This window comes from Penicillium atrosanguineum (assembly GCF_028827265.1).
Source record: "Penicillium atrosanguineum strain IBT 20685 chromosome Unknown utg000008l_segment0_segment0, whole genome shotgun sequence".
Lineage (NCBI taxonomy): Eukaryota > Fungi > Ascomycota > Eurotiomycetes > Eurotiales > Aspergillaceae > Penicillium > Penicillium atrosanguineum.
In genome coordinates this window covers 1,309,528-1,335,252 of record NW_026623140.1, presented here as the reverse complement: position 1 = coordinate 1,335,252, position 25,725 = coordinate 1,309,528, and the positions used below count along the sequence as shown (strand labels likewise).

The window sequence follows — 25,725 nt, the reverse complement described above, 5'->3', positions numbered from 1 at the left end:
CCTTTAATGATTTAGGGTAGCCGAGACTTCGATGGGTGCTCTTCCCCAGGTGCATTGGCCACTGTTCAGCTCATTGTCGCGCCACTAGCGGGATCTAGTTTCCCCGCACAGGATCGCGTTGCTCTGTTAGCATTTGTCTCATTACGGCTCGGCGTTGCTCCTCTTGCCGAGTTCCAGTTCCGGGCAATTCAAGTTTACCACGCAACATTCATTATTTGCCGATCTACGCGCCAAACCTATTGGAAAACGGAAGCGAAACACACGGCCATGAAATCATATTGGAAGAAGCCTCCTAATTGTAAACTCGAGAAAATTACTGCACATAGCGGAATCCCTTTTGCAACCGCCGCGCAGCGGCAATATCGATTCCCTCGGTCTCTGCCGTGAGGTGCAGCCGTCGGAGCTCTTTCTCTGTAAGCTGGGTATCCTCGTTCTCCAAGCGCTCCTGTCGCTTGTTGAGCATGCCCAGGTTAAAGTACATGAAGACACCACAGAGGAGACCCAAAACCTGTAAGCCAATGCAAACATACATAGCAGTATAATACTTGGGCTTCTCGCTCTCAAGATAGGTATAAGGAGTCCAGATACTGGCCGAATTACCGATAGAGTTGATAAAGGCATAGGCGGCAGCACGCTTGGCAGGCGGGCGTGGGAGCGCATTGGCGATCCAGGAATAGAGGGTGCCGTTCTGGGCGAAGACGAAGACCATCAAGAACAAGGAGAAGTAGCGAGGGCCGAAGCTTTCCGTCTTGATGAAGATGACGAAGCCAATTATGGTGGGGATGACTGGATAGGCGAAGAACCAAAATCGGATCCCCAATTTATCCGAGATCCACGAATGTGATAAACTGTAGATGACCATGAATATATATGGCGGGGCGCACAGCAGCAGCGAGATCGTCTTAGGGTATCCCAGTGTTTCCGTGAGTGTCGGGAAGAAATTTTGGAAACCAGCTGCGCCGGTGATACACATGTAGCCAAGGGCGAGAACGTAGGTCTTCATGTCAGTCATGGCAAGCTTCAGACCTTGAATCTGGCTCATGCTGCCTTTCTCATCCACATCGGCTTCGGCGGCATCAATGGCAAGACGTCGCTCGGCAATTTTTCGCATCTCTGGCGATAGGAGCTTCCATGTCTCTGGGAAATCGGGAAGGACAAAGCAGATTACAATGCCAACGAAAACAGTGATGCTGCCTTCAATAATATATAGCCACTGCCATGCATCCATGCCACGCTGTCCCGCCAGGCCGTTCAGAATGCCGGCTGCGATGAGGTTTCCGAAGGCACCACTAATCAGGGAACCAGAGTAGAAAATAGACATCCGGAAGGCCAATTCTTTCTTAGTGTACCACTTTGACAGGTAAAAGAGAACGCCGGCGAAGAAAGGGGCCTCTATATACCTGTATTAGTGAAAGGGCTTAGATAATATGATCCAATGGCGACTTACCGACGAAACCGAGGAAAAATCGACAAGCCACGATGCCACCGTAGGACTTTGCCTGAGAAGTGACAGCCGAGACCAGTCCCCAAGCTGTCACGAAGAAACCGAGGTATAGTGATGGGCGGCCCATATAGTTCAGCAGCAAGTTACTCGGGACTTGCATGAGGATGTATGCGACGAAGAGAATCGAAAGACCGGTTTGGTACTCGGTATCGGTCAAATTGAGATCTTCCGTGAGACCCTGGAGTTTGGCCGCGGCATAATTGTTGCTATCCAGAACTAAGTCAGTCTAGAGTTCAATTGGCTGACTAGTTCACTACTCACCGATCGATATAATTTAGCAGGTAAACAAGCACCACCAGGGGCATGATCAATGAATCAATGCGACGGCGCAGCTTCTTTTCAAGAACTTTCTCTTCCTCGGTCAACTCCGTAAGATGCACAACTTCCTCGTGCGACATCTCCGCCTTCTCTCCCATCATATCGCTATCAGCGATGGTATGTTCGTTGTCTACCATGATGCTGGTGCCAGTGCTGGTACTAGAACTGGTAGGGACCAGGTACAGCAGTTGTGAGAGAAAAAGGGGATGAAATGTGAGGATCCCCAGCAGGGACGGGGTCAGCGCTTTATGCTCTACAACGCCAAGAGAAGAGCCCTACAGATTGGGCAAGTCATGTTACAAGTTTTGCATAGCGACTAGGACCGTTATGGGGTTATCCTCCAGACGCTTCCGGCAATCGTAATTATCCCGGTTGGTTCTGGAGGAGAGCGTGGGGGGAGTACCCGCGTGGAGCTTGCCAATAAAGTGCTGGATGAAGTGCAGGATGCGGAGATATACGAGGCTTCATGGTGTCATGGGTCGCTATACAGGACAATGATAGGCAGACCTGGCCGGGGAAGGCCTCCACCGTGGGGGTTGCACGGATGGGGCGTGGGTTTTGCGCTCTTAATCCGGGGTGAAGGGCCCCTGACGGGTGATATGCTCTCGTTATCCCCTCTTCGGCGGCTAGCCAAGCTTTATTTCCCGGACATTCCCCCATGGCCTCCCGTATCGAGTCGGCCGTGCAATCAGCATTCTTCTAGCCTCCTCGGTCGGACTAAGTCCGGGTGGTTGAACGATCAGCCGTGGAACTCTAAGTTTCATGCTAGACCTTTGACTTCATTTCCCCCGCGCGTGGCTCATGGCGCGTGGCTCCTGCTTTATCTGCCATCCTGTTTTTTCTAGGCAAAGCTTGGGCTGCATCCCAGGAAATCTGTTCCCGAAGCCACCCCTTAGATATCGCTGTTCATTCTTTGATTGTCTCTTGTTAGTCTGAGCTTGACCACGGTAATTGAGGCTTGTTGATCGATGCATGGCCATGGCTCGAAAGGGGCTCGACGCTAGATATTTTTGACCGAGTCATGCCCAAAGCTCAGCTACCCCGGGACTCTCGCCGAATAACGCCACGATCCAAAGCTAGGCCGCGCCATCCTAATACCCAAATCCCAAATGTCCACTAAAGCCAAGCCTCTTTTGAGTCTCGCATCATCTCCGAGTAAAGTCACGAAAATGCCATGCGAGTCGGTCTTACTCCTGGCTTTCGCTGGCTTCTGGAATCCCTACACATGATGTTGCCCGCAAGCCTCGGTCGGTTGTCAGTAATGCATTCAGCCAGAATACCTCCCGATATGATTGGCTATGGGTGATAAAAGCCGACTGGACCTTAATCTGTCCGGCTATTTCTGCTCCGCCCGATTTTAAGTCTCGGGGGGTATGTTGGAATTCGGTGGACTTTTGGCCTAGACCGTCGTACAATACTTAGCAAGAATAGTTCACGGGTCTATACGATTAGCCTCTGAAGTAGAGCATGCCTGAGTGTTTTCACCGGCCTAGATGAACCGAAGACCTGAAATGATCTTCCGAGTAAATTACTCGGTCCTAGAAAAAGAGCCGATACTCCAGGATGTTGCATATATACATAGCCTAACCCCTTGGGTGTGTCCGACTCGGAGGATATATATGATGAGGGCTCACACGAAGTGAAGCCACTTGCCCTTCTAGGGTTCCCTTGATACCCCAAAAGAAACAGACACCTATTTTTGACGGTCGCATACGGCATTTACATCATCCAGGCACCATTGAAGCCTGTAGATAACTAGATAGCACATATTAAACATGCCCCCAAAGAACACAAAAGAGATACGAGAGTGTGGAAATATACGTGTGTGTTCCTAGGGGAGTTTGAAGGCTCTTCCAAGCTTCCAAATCTACAGGGCTGTATGATCAACTTAGCAGGGTTAAGAAATAATCGATTTTTACAGTCTAATACATGGCAATGGTGTGGATGAAGATCGCAGACTTCTGTGCAGTTGGGGGAGGGGCATCATTATTCAGACTCAACATTGTACCCTGCAATTATTGTCCCGGAATTCTGGAACTTGAGGACCCTGTTCTGCTCCCCGTGGCTGAGAATTTGATGGAAATACAGCTAAACTCGCCGGATCGTCATCAAGTGGGGCTGATCTCTCTCACCGGTCGTCAGCTGCCTGAGCACACCTGGGCCTAGCGACCACGTCACCAACATGATTAGTTTATATTAAGGTCATAAATTGATTAAGGCACGAACTGTTCACGGACGATCTGGAATTATCGATTGTTTACTGTAACTTCGAAGGGTTTCAGTTGTTCTGGGTTGAGGCTATGGCCGGGGACAAAACCGTTGCAAGTTCACCTAGCCATAAGCAATGACGACACTAGTAGTCTCAGCCTAGCCATCAATAGGGAACATAAGAAAAACTGAGCTGGCGGAATTGAGAGCTTCTTCCAGGAAGAATGTACTCAGAATGGCGCCACGCGTCTTAGAAACCAAGTGTAGAATAGTGACGCAACACGATGCTACCAGCGGTCTATGGAAGAATGTGCTGTACAAGGCAAGGACTGAACAACTAACGTCTCTCATCCCGGTGGCGTACTCAATACGGCTGACGACTGGCTATCCGTCGTTGAGGTTCAAGTTAATGGAGCTATGACCTAATCCTGCCTACACTGCCACTGGGGGTTTGGGGCCCTGGGGTAACAACGGTGGCTCAACGCCGTCATTCTTATCATCCAAGTATACTGTAGAAGAAAAAAATTGGTTGCCTAGTGGTTCACTGGTTCCATGGAATTGAGAAATGAAGATCGACGGTGTTTTCGAGGTGTTTGTTGGTTATCTTGTTCTTGGCCGACTACAAGATGACGCGAAAGGGACAGTAAATTGCAGGGGTAACCTCGCCAATGTCGATAGCTACCCTAGTCAGTTTCGCAATAGCTCAGTCTAGCCAAACATATTCGCCTGTCTGGGCTGTTCTATTTTCGAAATGAATTCTGCGCTTAAGGCTGATGTCTGATCTACACTCTGTGGCGCTGTCCCGAATCCGGTTATGACGTTCCGCTATGTCATCAAACACCCAGTTCCTTGCCAAACCAGCTTCCACCCCACAACTTGACACATGGGTCGCTTTCCCTGGACCACTGACATGCTATGCATAGATTAAAAAGATCGACATGATGATTATCTTGTTACCATTGATCTACGATCCTACTATGACCAACGTCATTTCTTTGTTCAAGATGTCTCACGATGTAAACGGTACCTTGTCCTGCTCAGCATTATAAAAAGGCAGTCAATTGCTGAAGTAGGGTCTTCATCAAACACAAATAATTCAACCTACTATACTTGCAATTATTCCAAGCCCTCTTCAGCACACTTCAATACTTTTTTTCAATATACCCCACACATCAACCATCAACATGTCTGGCATCATCAACAAGGTCAAGGACGTTATCGCCGAGCACAAGGAGGAGAAGGCCGAGCAGAAGGCCGAGCAGACTGGCACCACCCACACTGGCACTACCCACACTGGCACTACCCACAACTCCCACCAATCCTCCAACTATGGCCCTCATGATAGTAATATCACAAACGCTGCCGACCCTCGGGTTGATAGCGACCGCTCCAAGTACAACACCTCTTCCACTACTGGCCCTACCTCTACCGGTGCCGGTTTGACTGGTGCTAGCCACACCACCCACGGTACCACCGGCTCCTCCAACTATGGTCCTCATGACAGCAACGTTGCCAACGCTGCCGATCCCCGTGTCGACAGCGACCGCTCTGCCTACAACACCACTGGCCACCACTCCGGTGCTGGCATGACCGGCGCTGGTATGACCGGTGCCGGTTTGACTGGTGCTAGCCACAACACCCACAGCACCACCGGCTCCTCCAACTACGGTCCTCATGGCAGCAACGTTGCCAACGCTGCCGACCCCCGTGTCGACAGTGACCTTTCCAGCCGCCACGGTACTACTGGCTACAACACTTCTTCGACTGGCCACCACTCCAATGCCGGTATGGCTGGTACTGGACTGGCAGGCGCTGGTGTCGCCGGCGCCGGCCTGGCTGGTGCTCACCACAACACCCACAACACCCACAACACCACGGGTTCCTCCAACTATGGTCCTCACAGCAGCAACGTTGCCAACGCTGCCGACCCCCGTGTCGACAGCGACCGCTCCGCGTATAACACCACTGGCCACCACTCCGGTGCTGGTATGACTGGTGCTGGTTTGACTGGTACTAGCCACAACACCCACAGTACCGCCGTCCCTACCTCTACTGGTGCCGGTTTGACTGGTGCTAGCCACACCACCCACGGTACCACCGGATCATCCAACTATGGTCCTCATGGCAGCAACGTTGCCAACGCTGCCGACCCCCGCGTGGACAGTGACCTTTCCAGCCGTCACGGTACTACTGGCCACCACTCCAATGCTGGTATGGCTGGTACTGGACTGGCTGGCGCTGGTGTCGCCGGCGCCGGCCTGGCTGGTGCTCACCACAACACACACAGCACCACGGGTTCCTCCAACTATGGCCCTCACAGCAGCAACGTTGCCAACACTGCCGACCCCCGCGTGGACAGTGACCTCTCCAACCGCCACGGCAGCACCGGTGTTGCTTCAACTCACTCCTATGCCACCGGCCCTGCCTCCTCCACCGCTGGTCCCCATGAGAGCAACCTGGCCAACAAGGTCGATCCTCGTGTCGACAGTGACCTGAGCAAGCAAAAGACTCACCACTCCAGCATGAGCGATGAGATGCACACGGGCGGCAACCCCAACACTACCACAAAGTCCTTTGAGCAGGCCCAGAAGACTGCTGGTGTCAACCCTCATGTCGGCAGTGTCAGCTCTGGTGCTGGTGCTGGTAGCAGCTACAACCAGCACGGTAGCGTTGGAACTAGCACCAACGCGGGTCCCCACAACAGCAGCGTTGGTAACAAGATGGATCCTCGCGTGGACTCTGACCTTGACAACTCTGCTAGCATTGGCCACCAGCGTGTCTAGATAGTTAGTGTACGATAGTTATGCTTATGCTATTACGAATATACGATTAATTCATTTCGGTTTACAATTGACCATTCCTCTGGTTCCATTGCTTGGCACTTCCCATTCTAGTCAACCTCCCACTTTTTACTTTGAGTAGATCTGAGTACGCCCCACCGATGAACAGTAGCGGTCTAATCAGCTTGTAGCTGCTGTAAAGACTGATTAACAGAATCTAGCATAACATAAAAAGATTGCACACACAAAGTAATCTATTAAGCGGATACACTTACTCAAAATGGATTTTCGCCCGGCGTGGCAGGCAAAACGCTAAAAGTCGCGATTAACTTTCCCACAGAACAATCTACATCCGTCTCTTGCAGCTTCTCCATTCGTCCGCAATGCCGAACCCACCTTGACGTTCTCAATAAAATAAAACACTTTCAATACTTCTGATCCGGGGTACTTTCTTCCACATCTTTCTACCTGAACCGTAACAATGACCACCGGTTCCGCCATGGGCTCAATCAGCAGCTTCACAACCCGTCTCTCGCTGCGATGGGTCCCTGAGGTCCCAGAGGAGACAACCGACACTATCGTCCTTTCCGTGGGAGAATGGTTCCTGGATCTGCGCATGGATAAGAAATCAGGCGCAATTGACTGGGCAATGGCCGGTACGGCAGTCAAGGAGAACCCCAACGAAACACCTGGTGAGTGCCCTCACCTGCCCATTAAACTATCTGCAATCTCGCAATTGGACCTATTGAATCCACACTTACATTTCACCAGTCAAGGTTTCCTTCACGCGCGAGCTGGACTCGCTCAATGAAATTGGCATCGTTGACGTGGGCAACTTCAGTCCCTTGCCCAACGGTGACGAGCTTGAGAGCGGCGAGATGCCGCACCCTGAACTCCCCGGTGCGCCGATGACCGCTTTTGAGGAAGTGTGGCGCGAGTTGCCCTTTAGAGAGGGACCCGAGGGTGCGAAGAAAGGCATGTCTTGGATTCTGGAGTCTGAGCATGGTGAGATTGCGGAGGGCGCCGAGGTTAGCTTTACGAAGTCTTTCTTAGGAAGGATCTGGGGAACGTATTTGGCATTCCAGCAGACTCAGACTCATAAGAAGGAGAAGGATGAGGCCGGAGTTTGGGTTGTGAAGAGGTCTGGGGAGGAGGTTAGTGCTAGGAGAGAGGAGTGGAGTGGTGCTTGGCAGGATAAGTATGTGGTTGGTCCTAAGCCTGGTGATGTGCCCTCTATGAAGACTGGGTTTGAGGGAGAGGGAGAGGGGGCGTGGAGGATTCCCGGGGAGAAGGTCGTTATTCAGGGGCAGTCGTTTGTTGTGAGAGCGTTTGAGGAGATTTGATTTGATCAACAGATGCGTAAAGGTCGATAGATATTAGAAGCTATGACTAGAAGTATAACGAAATTTTATACATGTTGGCTGTTCTAAGCCCCAGGGCTGGTCATAGCTTCACCTGAGGCCTGAGCTTTGCGCGCACGCCGATCCCTGCGTAGCTCCTTACTATTCACTACCCCGGTCAGTCCAAGCCCCCAAACTCGAACCAGGCAGACTGACTTGAATTGGGAGTGACTTTTGCCAATTGATTATTTAATGTGTTGGGCCAAAGCAATTGGATACTGTCGGGTCTGGGAAAGGTAAGCCGTGAGCCGTTGGGGCGGGGCACCAACAAAAGCACCCTTTCTCGCGAGTCCCGGCATATGCGTCTCGATACCTGCTGATTGCCAATTCAAACAAGTCGACACCAAGTGTTAAATCAATGACTGTAACAAGGCTATTTTCTTTTCTTTTTGGCGGAGCCTGTGGTGGTTTGCCACGGTCACAAGGCTCAATTGGCGTCTCGACACAGAAAAATTAGACCGTTAGGGCCGTTAGACCTTTACGCCATCGTATGTATCACCGTATCACCATGCCACCTCCTATCCTAGTGTCCAGGTCTCAGCCCCTCATTACCCTATCGAGCGACTGACAGACAGCGTGCAATCCTCAGCGAGACATGCGCCAATAACCAAGCAGAGTGGCGGGCCCAGTCGCAACTGGCGGAGCTGAAACGGCCTCCGCAGAGCCTATCAGCGGGCCCAGAGTAGGAGAGCTCCCAAGACCCCAAAACCGGGCCCAGGGTGGTCCACACCGCAAGCTCCGAGCAAGAGATCTCGGACGCGCACGGCGGAAATCTGGCTCGCCTAAATCCCGCAGCGTCGTTGGTCCATGGTGCTTCCTCCTTCTCCTCCCACGACAGCGCCATGGCCGACACGCGAGCCCCAGACCCGCGATTCAGGAAACAGCCGAATCGCCAGTCGCGATCCTGTAAAGTCTGCCGGCTCCGCAAGGTCAAGGTATGTACCGTGCTCAGATCCCCCGGGGAGGGACCGTTCCCGATCCCAGACGTCCCACTGGGGTTTGAGGCTATGGGCTTGAGACATTCCGAGCTAACGGCGATCCGTCCAGTGCGACCGAGTCAAGCCCTGCCACGCGTGCTGTGCACATGGGTATCCGTCAAAATGCGTGTATGAGAATGTGCCCGACGAAGATGCACAGCCGATTAGCCAGGCAGAAGAAATTCGGAATCTGAGGGACGAGATTCGCGATCTGAGGGCGCGTATAGATGTGAGGCAAGATGGTATGTATAGGATGGGTCCCGTCGGACCCCCGGAGTCTTCAAATGTCCGCTAATCGGGGAATTATCTCAATCTACAGGGTCTCGGGCCCAGGATCTCCAGCGGCTGGACCAGCTTGAGAGCTTATTTGAGTCTATTCGCTCGGCCCCGCCTCGCGTGGTGGAATCCCTAGTCAAGGATATTCGGACCGCACATGGCGGTTTGAAGGATGAATTGGTGCCTGTGGGCCCCTGGGAGGGCCATGATGGTAAGGAGATAAGATTTATGATTGGGCTGCTCGTGCATAGTCTAACTTTGTTCCTGCAGCGTATAAAAATTATGGCAGGCAATCGCGTGGCTCTTCCGTATCCACTCTGGTTGTCCGCAACCGTGGGTCAGATGTTGAGGAAATCAACTTCAACGATTCCGTTGAGTATGATGAGGACGATTATGAAGATGAAATTTCTGTAAGGAGTGGGTCGGACTCGTCATCGTCCGGCGCGACATCCATCATGAACATGCAGCGACCTGTGGTCGATGTCTTTGTTGAGCGATTTGTCGATGCCTTTGCTCCGGAAGTGGATCTGAAATCTGGCCGTGCAGGTGCTCTGCGAGCTGCAGCGGGGATTCGGATGTTCTCTCCTCTTATTTCGGATGCCTACGAGGCTGTCTCAGTTGCCTTCTTCGGTAGATCCGTTCAGAATAAGCAAATCGAGGCTTCAGGCTTCCGATTATATCCTCGTGTGCTACGCGGTCTCCAGGACGCCTTGAATGACCCCGAGCGTTGCAAGGCCGAGTCAACGCTGGTAACAGTGATTCTCCTGCTTGCGTTTGAGAGTGTGGAGCGTACGACGCAGAGTGGTGTCTCTGCTCATGTTCGAGGTGCGGTGCGCCTGATTGAGCATCGAGGACCAGAGAACCATATGTATGGAGTCGAGCATCTCATGTTCACCGAATTACGACCATATTGGGTAAGTCTCTACTCATTCCCCCTACTTCATGTAGATCACGCTAATGATCCAGATTGGCGGTGCACTCGCGGCCAGGAAACCATCCTTTTTGGCCGAAGAAGAATGGAAAACTATCCCATGGTCAGCTGGCACAACCACCAAAGATATTCTACATCACCTCTTGGACCTTGCCGCAGATATTCCTGGCCTGCTGGCCCAGTCCGACGCATTCCAAGAAAAGCAGCTAGAGTCTGTTATGAGTACGCATGAGATAGCCGTCAAGCAGTCCACTCTTTGGAACGGCATTACCGAACTCACTGCCAAGTTACGGCAATGGGTCATTGACTGGGTCGAGTGCTACCCGGACGGAGCTCCAAGAGAAGTCGAACAGACAGAAGACCAAGATTTCCCCATCTTCCAACGGCGAGACCTACGCACCGGTGCCATCTTCACCCCCACCAAAATCTCCTACCCCAACCTCCTGCTCGCACAAACCATGTGCCTCTACTATTCTTTCCGACTCATTCTCTCCTCCGTTGATAAGCGCCCGGTGGACCGGGTTACCCCAATGGAGCAATATGACTTGGGATGCGGTATCTGCCGAACTTTGGAATGGTACATCCTAACAGCCCCAGGAAATATGATCAATCGCCTTGCCTTCCCCACGCGCGTGGCTTGGGAGGCATTTCCCGATGGGGGCCCCGAGCGCCAATTTTTGGTCGAAGTGCTGCAGCTGGTTGAGAAACGCCACGCCTTGGGACTCTGGGGCAGTGCAATGCCAGAGTTATCAGTTCGGGAGAACTCACCCCTCAACAGCGATTCACCATGATCCATTCTGATTCTTTTCTACCCACTTTTTCTGGATGAGCGGCCACATTGGCACAACTAGCGTTAAATGATTGTATGACGAGCGCGAGATATCCCTAGCAGCGAACTTTTCAAAAGTATTCCAACGTTCAATGGCACATTTCACTCCTATTCAACTTATGCATGTCTCAGCGGCGGATATTTGTCTCCATGAACGCATGCCTTGTCAGCTGCCTGCAAGCTGACATATGTGAAAGTGATGGATCACACGGCTCTGGCCAAAACAATCCATCTCGTCACATTTAATTGGGCCAGATCACAAGTACCTCCACTTCATCCTGATGAAGCTAAACCCCGATACTACCCATTCCCCGCACTCCCAACCACTCACAGCACGCTATTCCAGATTGGCAATCGATAGTGCCAGGAACCGATGGATCCAAAAATGATCAGGGAAATGAAAAGGAAATGAGAAAAGGAGATCGCGGCCCGCCCTCAAGCTCATCCGTAGAATCATAAAACCCAACGCTTAGACGCTTCCCGCAGAACTATCAGCTTCAATCCACGGAACCATGCCTTCTCTCCGCTCATTACTCGCCTCAGCCCTACTAGGCGCGTCGGCCGTGCAGGCCGGCGTCTTTGGTATCAACGATTACTCCTGCACCTCCGACTCCAACCCCGTCGTGCTCCTGCACGGTCTGGGCGCCACCTACTATGAAGATCTGAACTACATGCAGTACTGGTTACAGAACCAGGGCTACTGTACTTACTCCTTGACCTATGGTGCATATGAGGGATTCCCGCTCGTCGGCGGTCTCAAGCATATCGCCGACTCGGCGCCTGAAATTGCAGCTTTCATTAAAGAAGTCGTTGAAAAGACCGGAAAGAGCAAAGTCGACCTCGTCGGACACTCCGAAGGCGCGTTCCAATCTCTTTACGTGCCCAAGTTCGAGGGCGTGTCCGGTCTCATCGATAAAATCGCCGCCATTGCACCCCCAACACACGACACCACTTTCGCCGGCCTCTACAACCTGGCCTATCTTCTCGGCAACCTGACTCGCGACGTCGTGGCCGATGTTCTCGATACCGTCGGCTGCGGCGCCTGTGACGATCTCGGTCCCGATGGCGCTGCCATTGTTCGTTTGAATGATGGAAACCCTATCGTTCAGGAGGGTAACAAGGTTACCATCATCGCGTCTAAATACGATGAGCTTGTCACCCCGCCTGAAACTGCTTTCGTTCATGAAGATGGTGTGACCAATCTTTGGATCCAGTCGACTTGTCCTTTGGATCCCGTTGGGCATATTGGTGAGGCTTATGATTTGAATGTTTGGAACTTGGTGAAGAATGTCTTGGATGAGACGCCGAATCGCAAGTTTATTTGCTTGCTTGGGTCGCCTGGAAAGAAGCGCTGAATGGTTGATTGATTGTGGGAGGAGGTCTAGGCTTTCGATCTAAAAAATTGTACATAATAGCTAATATACTGGCCATGTGGTCTTTACCGTGACATTGCTTCTATCATGATAGGAAGGTATATTGCTGTGGGTGTGTATAAGGAGGTAGTCTGGCACGATTGGTTCTTATCCGAACCACACGTGGGAAGTTGCTGATAGATGATGAGAAGGGTGTAGCAGTATGTAAGAATGATATGTAGCTACGGCTGCTATAGGGTCCATCGCCGAGGGTCTAGGCTTGGAGCAGGCAAACTAGACGCAGAGGATCGCCTCAAGGTGGCAAAGGTCCTCAAGATCACAGTAAATTTTGGCAATGGGGCGCTAGGAACTAGAAGCGCAGCATAAGTAATAGTGCACTCTCACTGAATACCCACTCGTCGCCCGATTCGGACAGCTTTCGGGCATTGCCGAATCCACGATGCTAGATGGTTCTACGAGCAAGTTGCGGTGAATCTGTATCACCATACGCCATACAGAGAGCCCCGGAGCTCTAGAGTCCCCGGTGTTGATCCTCAATTTATGTATTCCAAGACGCTAATGTCGGAACCCAACGAGGCTCCGCCAAAGTCCAATGTTGCGGTGAGCCTGGAGCTGAAGCTCACTCGTGGCATCAGTACACCCATTCCGCAAGTAACTCGGTTTATTCATGCACCCATGATTTCATATCCATGATGTCCACTTTGAAGTTCTACTTCTGTACATATTTCCATGCACCTGCATTACTTGCATCGTAGCCCTACGCATATATGCGATGCACCGATCGGCGTGTTGAATGCCGGTGGTCCGGAAATTGAGCCCCTCCGTGGCGCAGGCCCCCCGTCGCTAACCATGGATCAGTACCAGAACCGCCTCAATTGTTTACGGGGGCCTAATTCAGGGGCGTCGTGATGCAAGAGATGAAACAATTCTTGTCTGTACTATTCATAGGTGCTCAACTTGGCCAGTTCACTAGATCTTATTGGCGAGGTATGAAACATAGCCTCGTCATTGCCACACTCCCCCCGCACAGGTGTGGCGTCGCATCATCCAATGCCCCTCGTTGCCTGCGTCACGCTTGATACAGGTTGGCCAAACCCAATTGCTTCCCGTCTCGTAAAATATGGTTCCACGCGGGATTCTGAAAACATGTGTCTGGTCTTCCGACCTCGGATCTAGGGTGATTTGCGAGGATTTTCCGCATCAGTCAATTTGCCTCGATTGTCTGGGCAAGGAAGCTTGACCACTTGGCCCAATCATAATGTAGGTCCACTTCCTGATCCAGTTAGCAGGTCGCTATTTATTACCGGGCTATTCTGAATCGGGCGGTTATTACACAGCTAAGCTTGCTTGGCGCTAATCCGTACGTATCCGATGGAGACCATGGGTACCTCTCGCTCTCTCTGACCAGGGGCTCTCTTTGGAGGGGACGAGCTGAGCTGAGCTCGTGGAGGGGCTATAAGTACCTACCGTCTCACTCTTCTTCCTTCCCTTTTACCATCTCCCACTACAACCTCTTTTTCATCTCTATCACTTCAGCTACACTATCTTCACAATGGGTTGGTTCAACGGTAAGTCACACTACTGTCTTCCGTGTGAGGTCATTTAACTGACTCTCGCTGTCCAGACGATTCTCAGGAGGCTCGCCACTACAACGAGTTCCAGAACACTGACCCCCGCGAACACGAGGCCAAGTTCTCCCACGAGCTGATCGGTGGCGCCGCTGCCTTCGAGGCCATGAAGGCCTACGAGGACCACGAGGCTCGCAACGGTACGACCATACTCCCCCACTATAACTCCAACATATCTAACGCATACTTTCTCCGCAGGCCAGATTGATAACCACGCCAGGGCCAAGGAGGTCGTTGCCGGTCTCATCGGTGCCTTCGTTGACCGTGAGGTCGAGACCAAGGGTCTGGACTTCGTCGACCGCGAGAAGGCCAAGCACCACGCCCAGCAGCGCGCCGAGCGCCAGTTGGAGGAGTCCGGCCGCTGGTAAATCGTCCAAACGAGAGCAGCCTCACGTTTTTTATTGATATCAACGATGACGAACCATATTAGTCGAGACCACCAATGAAGGATCGCGATCAAAGAAAAAAAAGTGTCTGTAAACGTGGGTGTAGATTGTAACTATTGTAAACACCGCCCTTCTCTCACCGCTTTTTACTGACCGCCCGAGATACGCGCGTATTTGACGGGCAATTCACATCCGCCCGCCAAACTCTCAGGAGTAAAACATTTGGAGCTGTCATCTGCAGCCTCAACACCCGCGTGGACATGTCATGTCAGCTCGTGCGTTAGTAACTTCTTGACAATCGGCCCCCACAGAATTCCAATCCCACAAAACATGCCCGTCGGCCACCGCCATAATGGCCGATGAGATTGAAGTCAGGAACACCACGTCCGCACACCAAGAGGAAGACAATCAGGATGAATCGCAACATGACCCGCAAAACGGATCGCAACCTATGCTGCCGTTCAACCCAAATGAAGTACCAGATATACCGATCTACGAACCGCCATATGTGCCGCTTCCGACCTTCAAACGCACACATGACGAGATGGAGGGACCGGTGGATGAACTACTGGAGCGGATGGTGAAAATGAACGAGGAGATGAGAAAACGGAGGGTGCTTGTCGAGATGCAGAATGTGTACCTTGAAGATCAGCGGTTGTTTCTTGAAGCTCGGGCGCGAGTTCGTCTTCAAATAGAAGCTCAGCGTCGCCTTACACGCAGCCTAGAAATGGCTGCTGTTCAAGATAATGCAGATGGTGCCCCCAATGGAACCTGCAATAGAATGCCCAATGGTGAGATCAATGACGAGATAACCATATTGGGCTCGGCTCGGGCTCTCACAGCGAACCGCGCCGCCAGCCCAATCGAGTCGGTGGAAGGAAAACCCATCCGGTCCAAGTCCGCTGCTCCTATAGCAAGAAATCGAGTCCTCTCAGTCAGCGAGCAGCGCATCCGAGCACAGTCGCGTCCCTTCATTTCGTATCAAAGCAAGACACAAAAGGCCATTGATGAACTGATTCAGTCGACTTCTATGGGCGCCGCTACAACAGACCGAGAAAGCGAATTGCCAGACCTTGGATCAGGCTCCGAAGACTGTGAAATGGAGGATGGTGATGGCGCCGCCGACGAAAACGAGGGAGAGCCCTCCGCCTCAGCCTCCGCCTCCGAGCATGAAGAAAATCCCAGCAACGCTGATGAAACAGCAGGCAATGCAAGTCGAAGCAGCCCACCCCCATCAGAACCACCCAGCCATGCACCGACAACCCCACGCCGAATGCTACGCATGCGCGCAGAACCCAGTCACACACCAACAGGCCCACGGCGGATGTCACCAGTCCCCCCAGAACCCTGCCTCGCGCCCTGTCGAGCAAAAAACTTCACCGAGGTACGAAAGTTCTTAACTTTCATGGAGTCCCATTTCGCCGAACACCCCGCCTACTACAACGATGACCGAAAATTAAACGCCGCAAAGCGTTCCCTGGTTCCCCTGTTACAAGCCAAGTGGGTCGCGCATGCCAGCAAACTCCGCAGAGTGACCTGGTTCGACATGTGCGTATTCCTAGCCGGAGTAGGAGGCGAGGGTTGTCCCAGAGACACGGCAGTCAAACTGTACCATGAATCAACACAGCGCAAATACCAGACCGTGACGGAATTTGCTATCTGGCTCGAGCAATATACGCCTTGTGTTTCATTTAGAGACCATGATCATTTTCGCCACCTTGTTGATACTATCCTCCCGTCTGTTAGGAATAGGGTGGGCAAGAAGTGGATGGACTATGATGATATTTCTTCACTCGTTGCTTTTTTGCAAGAAGTCGAAAATTCCACGCCTGGTCGTGAAAAGATAACCAAGAAAAAGTAAGCGCGATTGCAAATATTGGTGACGTCTCGCGGTGATCTGTTATCTGTCTTGCATGGTGTTTTTGACGTGATTGATGGTTCCTCGGGAGTCTAGTTCTTATAAGCTTCACTGTCATTCTTCGGCGTTAACTGTCAATTCATCGGTATTCTATAGCGCTTTCTCATTCATAGATAAGAAGTTTTTTTTTTTCTTTTTTCTCAGATTGTCAATTCTTTCAATCGCGCAATTCCCATGCCTTCAAATCATTCCCCATCCTCTAATTCCTAAATCTCTGCATAGCCATCCATCTCATCCTGCTTGGAGATTGAGCCGGAATCACTCGGGTTTGTATTATCCGAGTGTTGCCAAGTCGAAGAGTGGGTAGGCGTTGTAGAGTCAATATTTGGAACGAGGATTGCCTAGTGAGATCGAACGATTTGGCATTTTCGACTAGAGGTTCGTTGGCAACAGCGATAGCGCGGTGTGGACGACGTTAAGTTCAAAATACGTGGATAAAGTTAATAAAGGAGCAATGTTTGAAAGACGAGTAGCATATATTGTGTCTTAAAGAACAATAATGACAACATCATATCAGGTAGTTGCAGAGTATCACCGACACCATAATGGGGTCTTGGAAAGAGTATAACCCGTTATCTCCAAGCGTTGCTTCTAGCACATGTATATGCAAAGGAGCAAACTATGAAAGGCCCTGTGCTCAGAATTTTTATAGGTGGCTTTCTGCAATATTGTTGAGGCCGACCAAAAGTTCTCGCATACGAGCATGAATTTCTTCAAGCTTGTTAGAGAGATCACTAAGTCCTTTACAGATGTCCATGAGCACTGGTAGTGATGTTTTTCCTCCCCGTATATACTCCCTGCGGCTATTCTTCCTGGGTCATTAGCTTACGTGGTCCTAATGGAGGTAGTCTCAACCGAAACATGTCACGTCTTGTTATAAGGGCTAAGATTCTGGTAGATAGGGTGCTCAAATGAGCGACAAAGCTAACCATGCGCGCCCAATTTACTGTAAGCTATCGTTGTAATGTTGTAGTATAATGGGACAAACGGAACAAAGGGTTTATCTACACACTGGAAGCATCAACATATCTAGGTTTCTCACAAAGGTGTCTCCACCTCACCCACTGATTTTGTGTTTGTGAAGCTTTGCCTTTTGTATACGCTGCATACATACGCTATATGTATATTGACGTCTATTGTTCTGTTCCCCGGCCGCTGAACCCTCTGTGTATGTGCTTTGGATCAGACCTAACTAAATTCCAATGTATCTGGAGCACCAATGCCATCGTTATGCGCTTCGCAAACGCAGCATGTTGACATTATCACCAAGTCTTATACATTAAATTCAAAGCGGAGCATTTCACCTTGTCACTAAGAATTGAATTTGTAAGAACACTGCATTGGGCCATTCATTTACCCCTCGTGACTTTTAGGCCCTTGCGTCGAACCCCGGCTTGTTCGTGTTACCCTCTCTGTCGAGCACTAGGCCCCGTCAACCTCAAGTGCTATAAGAATCTGGATTGGTAGTCTTTGATCTTGTCTGTTCCTGTATTGCTACGGAAAGGAAGAAAAGCAGTTCCCGCCCTCTATTAGGTTTTCCCTACTACTTGTGATCGTTTGTAGAGAATTAGGATCAGGTGGAGTTCATACTTCAAATGTCCCTAGTCAATTGTATTGCAGTTAAAGACTTAGTACTAGAAGCTTGATATTTTTCTAGTCTGGCTGAGAAAACTTCTTAAGTATTTGTTTCCTGAGATTCTATCCGCTATTAATCATGCGCAGTGCTGCTAAGGATGACATATCTGCACAAAGCAGATAAAATACTTAGTGCGTCTGCCCACGTTTGGACTGATCACAAAAGCAACGCGATCGACGACTCAGCCCCATCGATTGCAATAGCGGTCCTTTCTGCGCGTCACTAGCTCGCGATCACCAGTCTCCACAAACGAATCGTCACCAAACACATCGGTAAGCGAGGCCCTTACAGCACGGACCCGAGACAGAGAGGAATGAACCAGCATCACCAACCCATCAAAACGCACGGATTTATCAGCGCAGAGTACACTTTTCTTCCTCCTGCATGCGCCCGCCAGAACTATGGGTCAGCTGGTTCCAATAAAATTGTCCAGCTGAGCGCATCGTGAGCGATCAACGCGACCGCCGTCATTTGCGACCCACGATAGGTTTGAGGTCCCAGCCGCTCCCCACTCGATGGACCCCTTCGATCAGCCATGGCCCAGCGCCGCCTTTCCGCCGTGTTCTTATCTGATCACCTTCTCCAGCTCATGGAGAGGGAATTTGGTGATATTTGATGTCCACGCCTGTTCTCTCTATTGGTGGTGTGTTTTCGCCTTCGACTGGGTGCTTTTGTCAAACTCCCGTGTGGATCACTGGGTCGCGTGAGCCATGGACTGGAAATCGATCGACCCACGCCCGCACCCGAGCCCGAGCCCGCTGACGTCCCCGTCAAGGCGAAACATCGCAGGACGATGGGTTATTGCGGTTGTGGTTGGCCTGGCTTATTTCTGGGTTGTGGTTCTTAGGTCTCCTATTAGCCCCCCGGTGGTTGTGCCAGAGTCCGTATTTGGCTGGGAGAGCATCCCTCCTTCGGAGTCGCTGGAGTATCATGACTGTGGAGATGGTTTCCAATGTGCCCGGTTAGAGGTTCCGATGGACTATAATCGCTCGGATATTGAGGATCGAAAATTCACTTTGGCTGTGGTACGAATCCCAGCGAAAGTCCCGGTTGGAGACCCCCGCTATGGAGGCGCTGTCCTGATTAACCCAGGTTAGTCGATTCTTTAGAAGGTCGTGAAAGAAAAGTATCTCCTACTTACCTTATAAGGTGGTCCGGGTGGCCCTGGAACCCTGCAGGCAATTTTGACTGGTCGCAATTTACAGACGATTGTCGACGCGGAGAGTGATCCTATTTTCCCTGCGCCTGAAAGCAGCGATAAGTATTTCGACATTATTGGATTTGACCCACGTGGTGTGGGATCCACGACACCGGCAGTGACATGCTTTCCAGACCCTGTATCGCAGCGGAACTGGGAATTGCAAGTCTCGGCGGAAGGCATGCTTGGAAGTGGCCCGGAATCACTGGTTAGGAACTGGCAGCGTACCCAGGCACTGAACTCGGGATGTTCATTCTGGGAAATGGCAGATCTGCCCCACCAGAATGATTCCATGATGGAGTATGTTAGTACTCCCCTGGTCGCAAAAGACATGGTTACTATCATTGAGCGCCATGGTGAATGGCGTGAGAAAGAGGGCCTCAAGGCACAGGCTTCCTTTGATCAGAGTCACGGCCCCGATGAATCGCGTGCAATTTTGAGACGCACGCAGTGGCGTATCAATCAGGAGCCACTCTTGTACTGGGGCCGGTCCTACGGTACTCTACTTGGCACAACCTTTGCAGCCCTCTTCCCCGATCGGGTTCAACGCGCTGTCCTCGATGGTGTCGTCAACATGGACAAGTACTACGAAGGGCGCGGGCCAAGTGCAATAGCTGACGCTGATGCAATCTTCAGTCGTTTTGGTCACTACTGTAATGCCGTCGGTTCAAATGACTGTCCCTTGTTTGTTGAAGGAGGAGCACAAGCCATCCTGGATGCATATTGGTCACTCGAGGACCAGCTTCTAAATATGTCGATGCCGGTGATGGCATCGGCCACTCGGGGACCCGAGGTTGTGACCTGGACAGACGTGAAGGCTATTCTTCGCGTTGCTGTGTATCAACCATTACTTGCGTTTCCTGTTCTGGCATACCACATGAGCGAGTTGATGAAGGGGAATCCTGTAACTTTGGCAGATTTCAAACATCGCAGTCACTTTTCCGTCTGTCCATCTAGCGAATGCAGTATCGCTGGCCCGTGGTCACCGGAATGTTCGCGGGGACAGGATAATAGTCTCTATGCGAGCGCTGCTATTCTCTGCACTGACGCAGAGTATATGGCTCATTTGAGTATAGAAGAGTTCCAAGATAAGTGGAATCATCTAAGAGCCGACAGTGCAGCACTTGGAGATTATTGGGCCCAACTTGAGCTGGCATGTGTCGGTTGGAAGGCCAAGGCCAAGTATAAGTTTACAGGTATGGCTCTAAGTAGAATATCCATCATGATACTGATCATCTTTAGGTCCGTGGGGCGGTGTTACCTCCCACCCGATGTTGTTTGTGGCGAATACACTCGACCCAGTGACGCCTTTGAGCAGGTAGGCAAACATTGCCGATTATTCGTATGATTACATCATGCTGACTTGAAGTTACACAGCGCACGGCACATGTCGCAGCAATTCCCCGGGTCTAGATTACTCCAACAAGATTCCGAAGGGGTGAGTTCTTTCCAGGAATACTTTATGTAAAGTGACGTCTTGAGACTAATGTGAATGAAACTCAGCACACCACTATTGCTGCACCTTCCGTCTGTATTGCCAAGTCAATCCGCAATTACTTCCAAACTGGCGATCTTCCTGCCACCGGTACCCTCTGCGAAGCGGACTTGAAGCCGCTAGTCGGCGCACCTCAGAAAGCTGCAGCCCTTCGTCATGACATGAATGATGCCGATATGAAACTCTTCGATGCGCTTTTGAAAGACGTCAACCTGGGCCACTGGCCGGCACTGCCTTTATAGACCATGTAAATTCGAAGATTCTGACCTTTTTGTTTCGTCCACACCTGTAAGTCCAAGCGGTTACAGTGTGAGATTGACGCTCCTTTGATACTTATTCAACACCTTTTCATGCATCCAGCCAATATACATTTCGGACATTCTCTGCATTTACATACTTGAATAGCATAAGTTGTGTACTTAAGCTCCTGTATTACCTCGGGCATCCAATCCAAATCCGAACTTTAGCCAGGCGGAGAAGCGGAGAACGCACCGCAACCTCGGTTGCCTTCACCCAATCCTATCGCGATCGAATATCAGCAACCCCGCTCCGTTTAAATGTACTCCTTTGAGACCACTGAAGTAAACCTCAACATCCATCCAAAGAGTCAGTTTTGCGACAATCAATCCACAATGGCCCCCTCAACCACCACCGAAACCATCCCCTCCACCATGTCAGCCAAAGGCCCGCAGACGTCGCAGTCTGCTGGCGCCGAATCAGCCAAGGTTAAAATGCAGATGCCCACGATGCCGAAATTCGAGACAAAGCTTGAAGAGCGCGAGTATCTCAAGGGTCGACTCGCTGCTGCGTTCCGTATTTTTGGGAAATTTGGCTATGACGAAGGTAATGACCTTACTCGATCCTGCCGAACCGAATACTGACATGATGCAGGTGTCGCTGGCCACATCACGCTCAGAGACCCCGTTGACCCAACGACATTCTGGGTAAACCCTTTCGGTCGTGCCTTCTCTTTGATGACGAAATCGGACCTGATCCAAGTCGATCACCACGGCAAGGTCATTGATGGTGGACCGAACCGGTTACTCAATGCTGCGGCGTTCATGATTCACTCTGCGATCCACGAGGCTAGGCCCGATGTACTTTGTGCAGCGCATAGCCATAGTATTCATGGGCGCGCATTCTGCTCGCTGGGTCGGCCGCTGGATATTATTACGCAGGATTCTTGCGCTTTCCATAATGTGAGTTTTCATCCTTCCTTGAAGAGTTAAGAGAGTACCAGGTCTGACAAAGAATAGGACCATGTCGTGTATAAACAGTTCAACGGTGTCGTACTTGCCGAGGAAGAGGGTAAACAGATCGCGAAAGAGCTGGGCGATAAGAAAGCCGCCCTCCTACAGAATCACGGTCTCCTGACCGTCGGAAAATCAGTAGAAGAGACTGTCTTCTGGTTTGTCAGTTTGGAAAAGTGCTGCTACGCACAACTCCTCGCGGACGCAGCGGCAGCCGGTCGCGGAGGTGAGACGGTGAAAATCGATGAAGCTGACGCGGCATTCACTTACAAGACGGTCGGAACACCGGTCGCGGGCTGGTTCAGTGCAAAGCCCTTGTTCGATGTGATTCATGAAGAGAGCAAGGGGAAGTATCTTGATTAAAGGAATGTTTCGGGGGGTTTTATTAAACTAAATTGAATTGACTGACTGCATTGCCTTTTCCCCACCCGAAGTTTTACGTGAACAATATAAATTGGACCCTGTGGTGCTTCCCAGTAAAACCCTGTCATCAGCTCTATTGGAATAGGGCCCAGAACACGGATTTGGTTCTGCATTTGTGGCGTTATCCGAAGTATTTGGCAAATATTAAGGTCGGGGTGCAGCACGGAATGGGACGGCGACCCTCCGTAGACCCTCTTGTTTCACTAGTTTAGCGCCTTCTGATAGTTAAGACTGTTTTGAGGTAAAACCTGGCTTGATGTCGGCATGAGATCCTTGACAGCTGTCTAATTAATTCCACCAGTCAATCCTTTTGTTGTAGAATTTTAGCTCAAGGGATCAGGGTATAAACATTGAGGTAGCTCCGTCTAAATCCTAGCCAGCCCTACACCTCTCTAAATCGAACCCCTCACAATGCAACTTCTCCCCCTTCTTACTACTGCTGGCTTGGCTAGTGCTAGTCTCTTCGACACCCGCTCAACCAATGTCAAGCGCGATAGCTGGGGCGGCAGTGTGTCTCTTGGCCCGACCAAGTCGACTATCGTGAATGCAGTCACCACTATTATTCCTGGAACTGCACCTTCAAGCCAGAATGGAGAGCTTTTTCTGTGGCCTGGCATGTCAAACGGGACTGGTGATTTGGTCCAGACTACCCTGGAGAGCTGGCCCGATAACTCCTGGTGCGGTGCCACCACCGGCCAGTGGTGCGTTCGCGCCAGTGTATTTGGTTCCTTCGGTCAGCTTGATGGCAATGGAAGCCCGGTTAGTGGAACAGATAAGGTTCGCATTGAGTATAACTTGGAGAGTGATGGACAGACTTGGAACCAGTAAGTGCGAGAATTATAACGCACAAAAAGTGGACACTCATATTCTTCGACAGGACCGTCACCAATGTCGAGACTGGTGTTCTTCTCTCTACCTATGCCCGTGCTTCTGGGCCTTACATGACTGGGTAAGTTTGCTAAGTAGAATCTGGGAATTCTTGTTCTGACATCAATTTTAGCTACGGCACAGGGACAGAGTGCGACTCCTCCTGCACTGGCACTATCGCCGCCCAGAAGTACACCGGTACCAAGATCACCCTCGCATCCGCCGACGCCACCTTCGGCGACACCATTGCCTCCGCCGCAGGTGCCACCTACACTGGCCTGAAGTCCAGCAAGGGTGGCAAGGTATGGTCCATCGAGACAATCAACATCCCCGCCATGTAAACCCCTCTACTTGTAAGAGAATTGGGAGAAAATGAGATTCGTGTATAAACTGAAAACTACTTCAAATACTTGAAAATTTCGTTACAAATAATCCTATCTCCCCCCCCCCTAAAAAGTAAAAAAAAAAAGCACATAACTCCAGATATGCATCCAACACAACCCCAGGGCAATTACTCCTGATAATCCAGATCTACAACCAACCTAACCGGCCCCGGACTAGCCGCACCCCCAATCCCATCATGATGCCTCTTCGACTCCGTATAAGCATCAACAACCTTCTCAGCACCCGGCGTAATAACAGAACACCCCTTCCCATCTGCCATACAAATCCTCATTCCCTGAACTTCTTGGCCTGCAACTTGCGCCTGAATAGCCGAAACATCCCAACCGGACCACCCATTATTCTCTCCATCTCCGAAACTGAACTCACCCCACGTGGAGGTATACCCGCCCCAGCTATCGGTAGGAAGACCATGCGTTCCTGGCGCGGCTCCCCATGCACCTTCCGAGTCCTCGTCGAAAGCGACGTAGTGTGTTTCCCCCGGTGCGATGACGAATGTCAACGCGGAGTGCCCGTACCAGCCGTCTATTTTGTCGTCAGGGCCGATTTTGTTCCAGATAAGGACTGTCCAGGGCTGGGTTTGGGGGCCGTTGAATTGAACGACGTATTTGTAGCGGTGGGCGGCTGCCGGGCTCACGGAGATGATGTTGCTGCCCCATGGTTTGCCGACGTTGCCTTTGTACTGGATATTGCTGCCGGATGGTGAGCTTTGGCCGCCGAAGCCTTCACTGGTGAAGGTGGAGGGGATGGAGGTCCAGTCTAGAATGGCAGGGGAGCCGGGGTGAAGGACTTGGTCCAGGTTTGGGAGGCCGGGGACTGGAACGACGGTTGCTACACCGGGAAGAATCTGATCTATATCGCCTGGGATTTGACCCGGTAGGTTGTCGAGGGTTTGGAGGACGTTTGGTGCTTGCTTTGTCCGTGTGGGGTCGGGCTTTGGTCTTGCCTCGACTGATTCACTGGTTGAACTGCTAGTCGCGATTATAGTACCTTTGGGGGCTGTGACATCGACGCTGACCTTGGCGGTCGACGCGGTGGCTGTGACAGTCGCTGTGACAGTTTTTGTCTTGTGGATGTGGATGGTGGTGACTTCATCGGTGGTCGAATGAGCGTGCATTGTTAAATGAGAGTGCATTTCCGAATGAACGGGAAGTGACATAGTATTTTGTGGCTGCGTTGGTTCTGGTTCTGGTTTTGTGAACTCAGGCTTGGGGGCAATCGGATGGGCTGGCTTCGACTCGGTTGGCTTCGACTCGGTTGGCTTTGGTTGGGTGACCTTTGAGTTGGTAGACTCGGGCTCAGGTTTCGTCAAAGTTGGCCGAGGAACAATGTTGTCAAGGATCTTAGTCGTCAGACCAGTGTTTGTCGGCGCGCATTTTCCATAGATGGTCTTGGTGAGAGTCTTGAATACAGTATGCACCTCTTCATGCGCAGCTACAGGCGCAGGTGCGGCATCAGCCCATGCCAAACCCCATGGGTCCATGGTTTCAACACCTTCAACCGCAGGCTTGGCCTGGTTATGCGCACGATGACGGTGCGCATGAGATCGGCCATGGGATGCCAACGCGTAATCGGCACTGGCCAGAAGAAGTAGGGAAGTACTCCACAGCATGATGAAAGAGATTCAATGAATGAAAATAGGAGATTATAAATGACCGTAATTGTGAGTTGGGCGGTTGAAAAGATCGAATAAAAGAATGAGACGATGAAATGATCGTGATTCCAGAAGAATGAAATTCCTCTAAATGAATGAAAGCCCCCGGGTTTACAGGAACAGGGTCGCAGTTGTCGTCTTCATGGTTGTCGGTCGTTGTCGATGGATCAAAACACGCGCGGAAGTGGACGCGATGAGCATTTATACGGGAGGGCGAGAGTCTGGCCCGATTCAGATCTGGAATGTTATTCGCGTTGGATCTTGAAAGGGCG

At 51.2% G+C, this 25,725-nt stretch overlaps 11 protein-coding genes across 11 annotated transcripts; 9 read left to right on the top strand and 2 right to left on the bottom strand.

Annotated features, from left to right (window-relative positions):
• Positions 1-313: 313 nt before the first annotated feature.
• N7443_010008 (putative MFS transporter) lies at positions 314-1,923 on the bottom strand (the record flags this gene model as incomplete). The annotated part of the gene is made up of 3 exons (XM_056890064.1): positions 314-1,392; positions 1,448-1,710; positions 1,766-1,923. 3 exons carry the CDS (start codon positions 1,921-1,923, stop codon positions 314-316), a joined length of 1,500 nt encoding a protein of 499 aa, XP_056736555.1.
• Positions 1,924-5,214: 3,291 nt separating this feature from the next.
• N7443_010007 (uncharacterized protein) lies at positions 5,215-6,813 on the top strand (the record flags this gene model as incomplete). The annotated part of the gene is made up of 1 exon (XM_056890063.1): positions 5,215-6,813. The coding sequence occupies one exon, from the start codon at positions 5,215-5,217 to the stop codon at positions 6,811-6,813; it is 1,599 nt and encodes a 532-aa protein (XP_056736554.1).
• Positions 6,814-7,291: 478 nt separating this feature from the next.
• On the top strand, positions 7,292-8,153 carry N7443_010006 (uncharacterized protein; the record flags this gene model as incomplete). The annotated part of the gene is made up of 2 exons (XM_056890062.1): positions 7,292-7,502; positions 7,582-8,153. 2 exons carry the CDS (start codon positions 7,292-7,294, stop codon positions 8,151-8,153), a joined length of 783 nt encoding a protein of 260 aa, XP_056736553.1.
• An 899-nt stretch (positions 8,154-9,052) lies between these two features.
• On the top strand, positions 9,053-11,185 carry N7443_010005 (Zn(II)2Cys6 transcription factor domain-containing protein; the record flags this gene model as incomplete). Its single annotated transcript, XM_056890061.1, has 5 exons — positions 9,053-9,145; positions 9,258-9,429; positions 9,507-9,674; positions 9,734-10,377; positions 10,412-11,185. The coding sequence occupies 5 exons, from the start codon at positions 9,053-9,055 to the stop codon at positions 11,183-11,185; spliced, it is 1,851 nt and encodes a 616-aa protein (XP_056736552.1).
• A 550-nt stretch (positions 11,186-11,735) lies between these two features.
• On the top strand, positions 11,736-12,578 carry N7443_010004 (esterase/lipase family protein; the record flags this gene model as incomplete). Its single annotated transcript, XM_056890060.1, has 1 exon — positions 11,736-12,578. The coding sequence occupies one exon, from the start codon at positions 11,736-11,738 to the stop codon at positions 12,576-12,578; it is 843 nt and encodes a 280-aa protein (XP_056736551.1).
• A 1,570-nt stretch (positions 12,579-14,148) lies between these two features.
• N7443_010003 (DUF3759 domain-containing protein) lies at positions 14,149-14,592 on the top strand (the record flags this gene model as incomplete). The annotated part of the gene is made up of 3 exons (XM_056890059.1): positions 14,149-14,164; positions 14,221-14,364; positions 14,423-14,592. 3 exons carry the CDS (start codon positions 14,149-14,151, stop codon positions 14,590-14,592), a joined length of 330 nt encoding a protein of 109 aa, XP_056736550.1.
• Positions 14,593-14,962: 370 nt separating this feature from the next.
• Positions 14,963-16,471, top strand: N7443_010002 (uncharacterized protein; the record flags this gene model as incomplete). The annotated part of the gene is made up of 1 exon (XM_056890058.1): positions 14,963-16,471. One exon carries the CDS (start codon positions 14,963-14,965, stop codon positions 16,469-16,471), a length of 1,509 nt encoding a protein of 502 aa, XP_056736549.1.
• Positions 16,472-18,874: 2,403 nt separating this feature from the next.
• On the top strand, positions 18,875-21,099 carry N7443_010001 (alpha/beta hydrolase; the record flags this gene model as incomplete). The annotated part of the gene is made up of 5 exons (XM_056890057.1): positions 18,875-19,256; positions 19,314-20,558; positions 20,605-20,680; positions 20,740-20,800; positions 20,866-21,099. 5 exons carry the CDS (start codon positions 18,875-18,877, stop codon positions 21,097-21,099), a joined length of 1,998 nt encoding a protein of 665 aa, XP_056736548.1.
• A 390-nt stretch (positions 21,100-21,489) lies between these two features.
• Positions 21,490-22,470, top strand: N7443_010000 (class II aldolase/adducin family protein; the record flags this gene model as incomplete). Its single annotated transcript, XM_056890056.1, has 3 exons — positions 21,490-21,700; positions 21,749-22,056; positions 22,114-22,470. The coding sequence occupies 3 exons, from the start codon at positions 21,490-21,492 to the stop codon at positions 22,468-22,470; spliced, it is 876 nt and encodes a 291-aa protein (XP_056736547.1).
• A 471-nt stretch (positions 22,471-22,941) lies between these two features.
• Positions 22,942-23,738, top strand: N7443_009999 (uncharacterized protein; the record flags this gene model as incomplete). Its single annotated transcript, XM_056890055.1, has 3 exons — positions 22,942-23,354; positions 23,408-23,479; positions 23,531-23,738. 3 exons carry the CDS (start codon positions 22,942-22,944, stop codon positions 23,736-23,738), a joined length of 693 nt encoding a protein of 230 aa, XP_056736546.1.
• A 170-nt stretch (positions 23,739-23,908) lies between these two features.
• Positions 23,909-25,411, bottom strand: N7443_009998 (Threonylcarbamoyl-AMP synthase; the record flags this gene model as incomplete). The annotated part of the gene is made up of 1 exon (XM_056890054.1): positions 23,909-25,411. One exon carries the CDS (start codon positions 25,409-25,411, stop codon positions 23,909-23,911), a length of 1,503 nt encoding a protein of 500 aa, XP_056736545.1.
• Between the last annotated feature and the right edge of the window lie 314 nt (positions 25,412-25,725).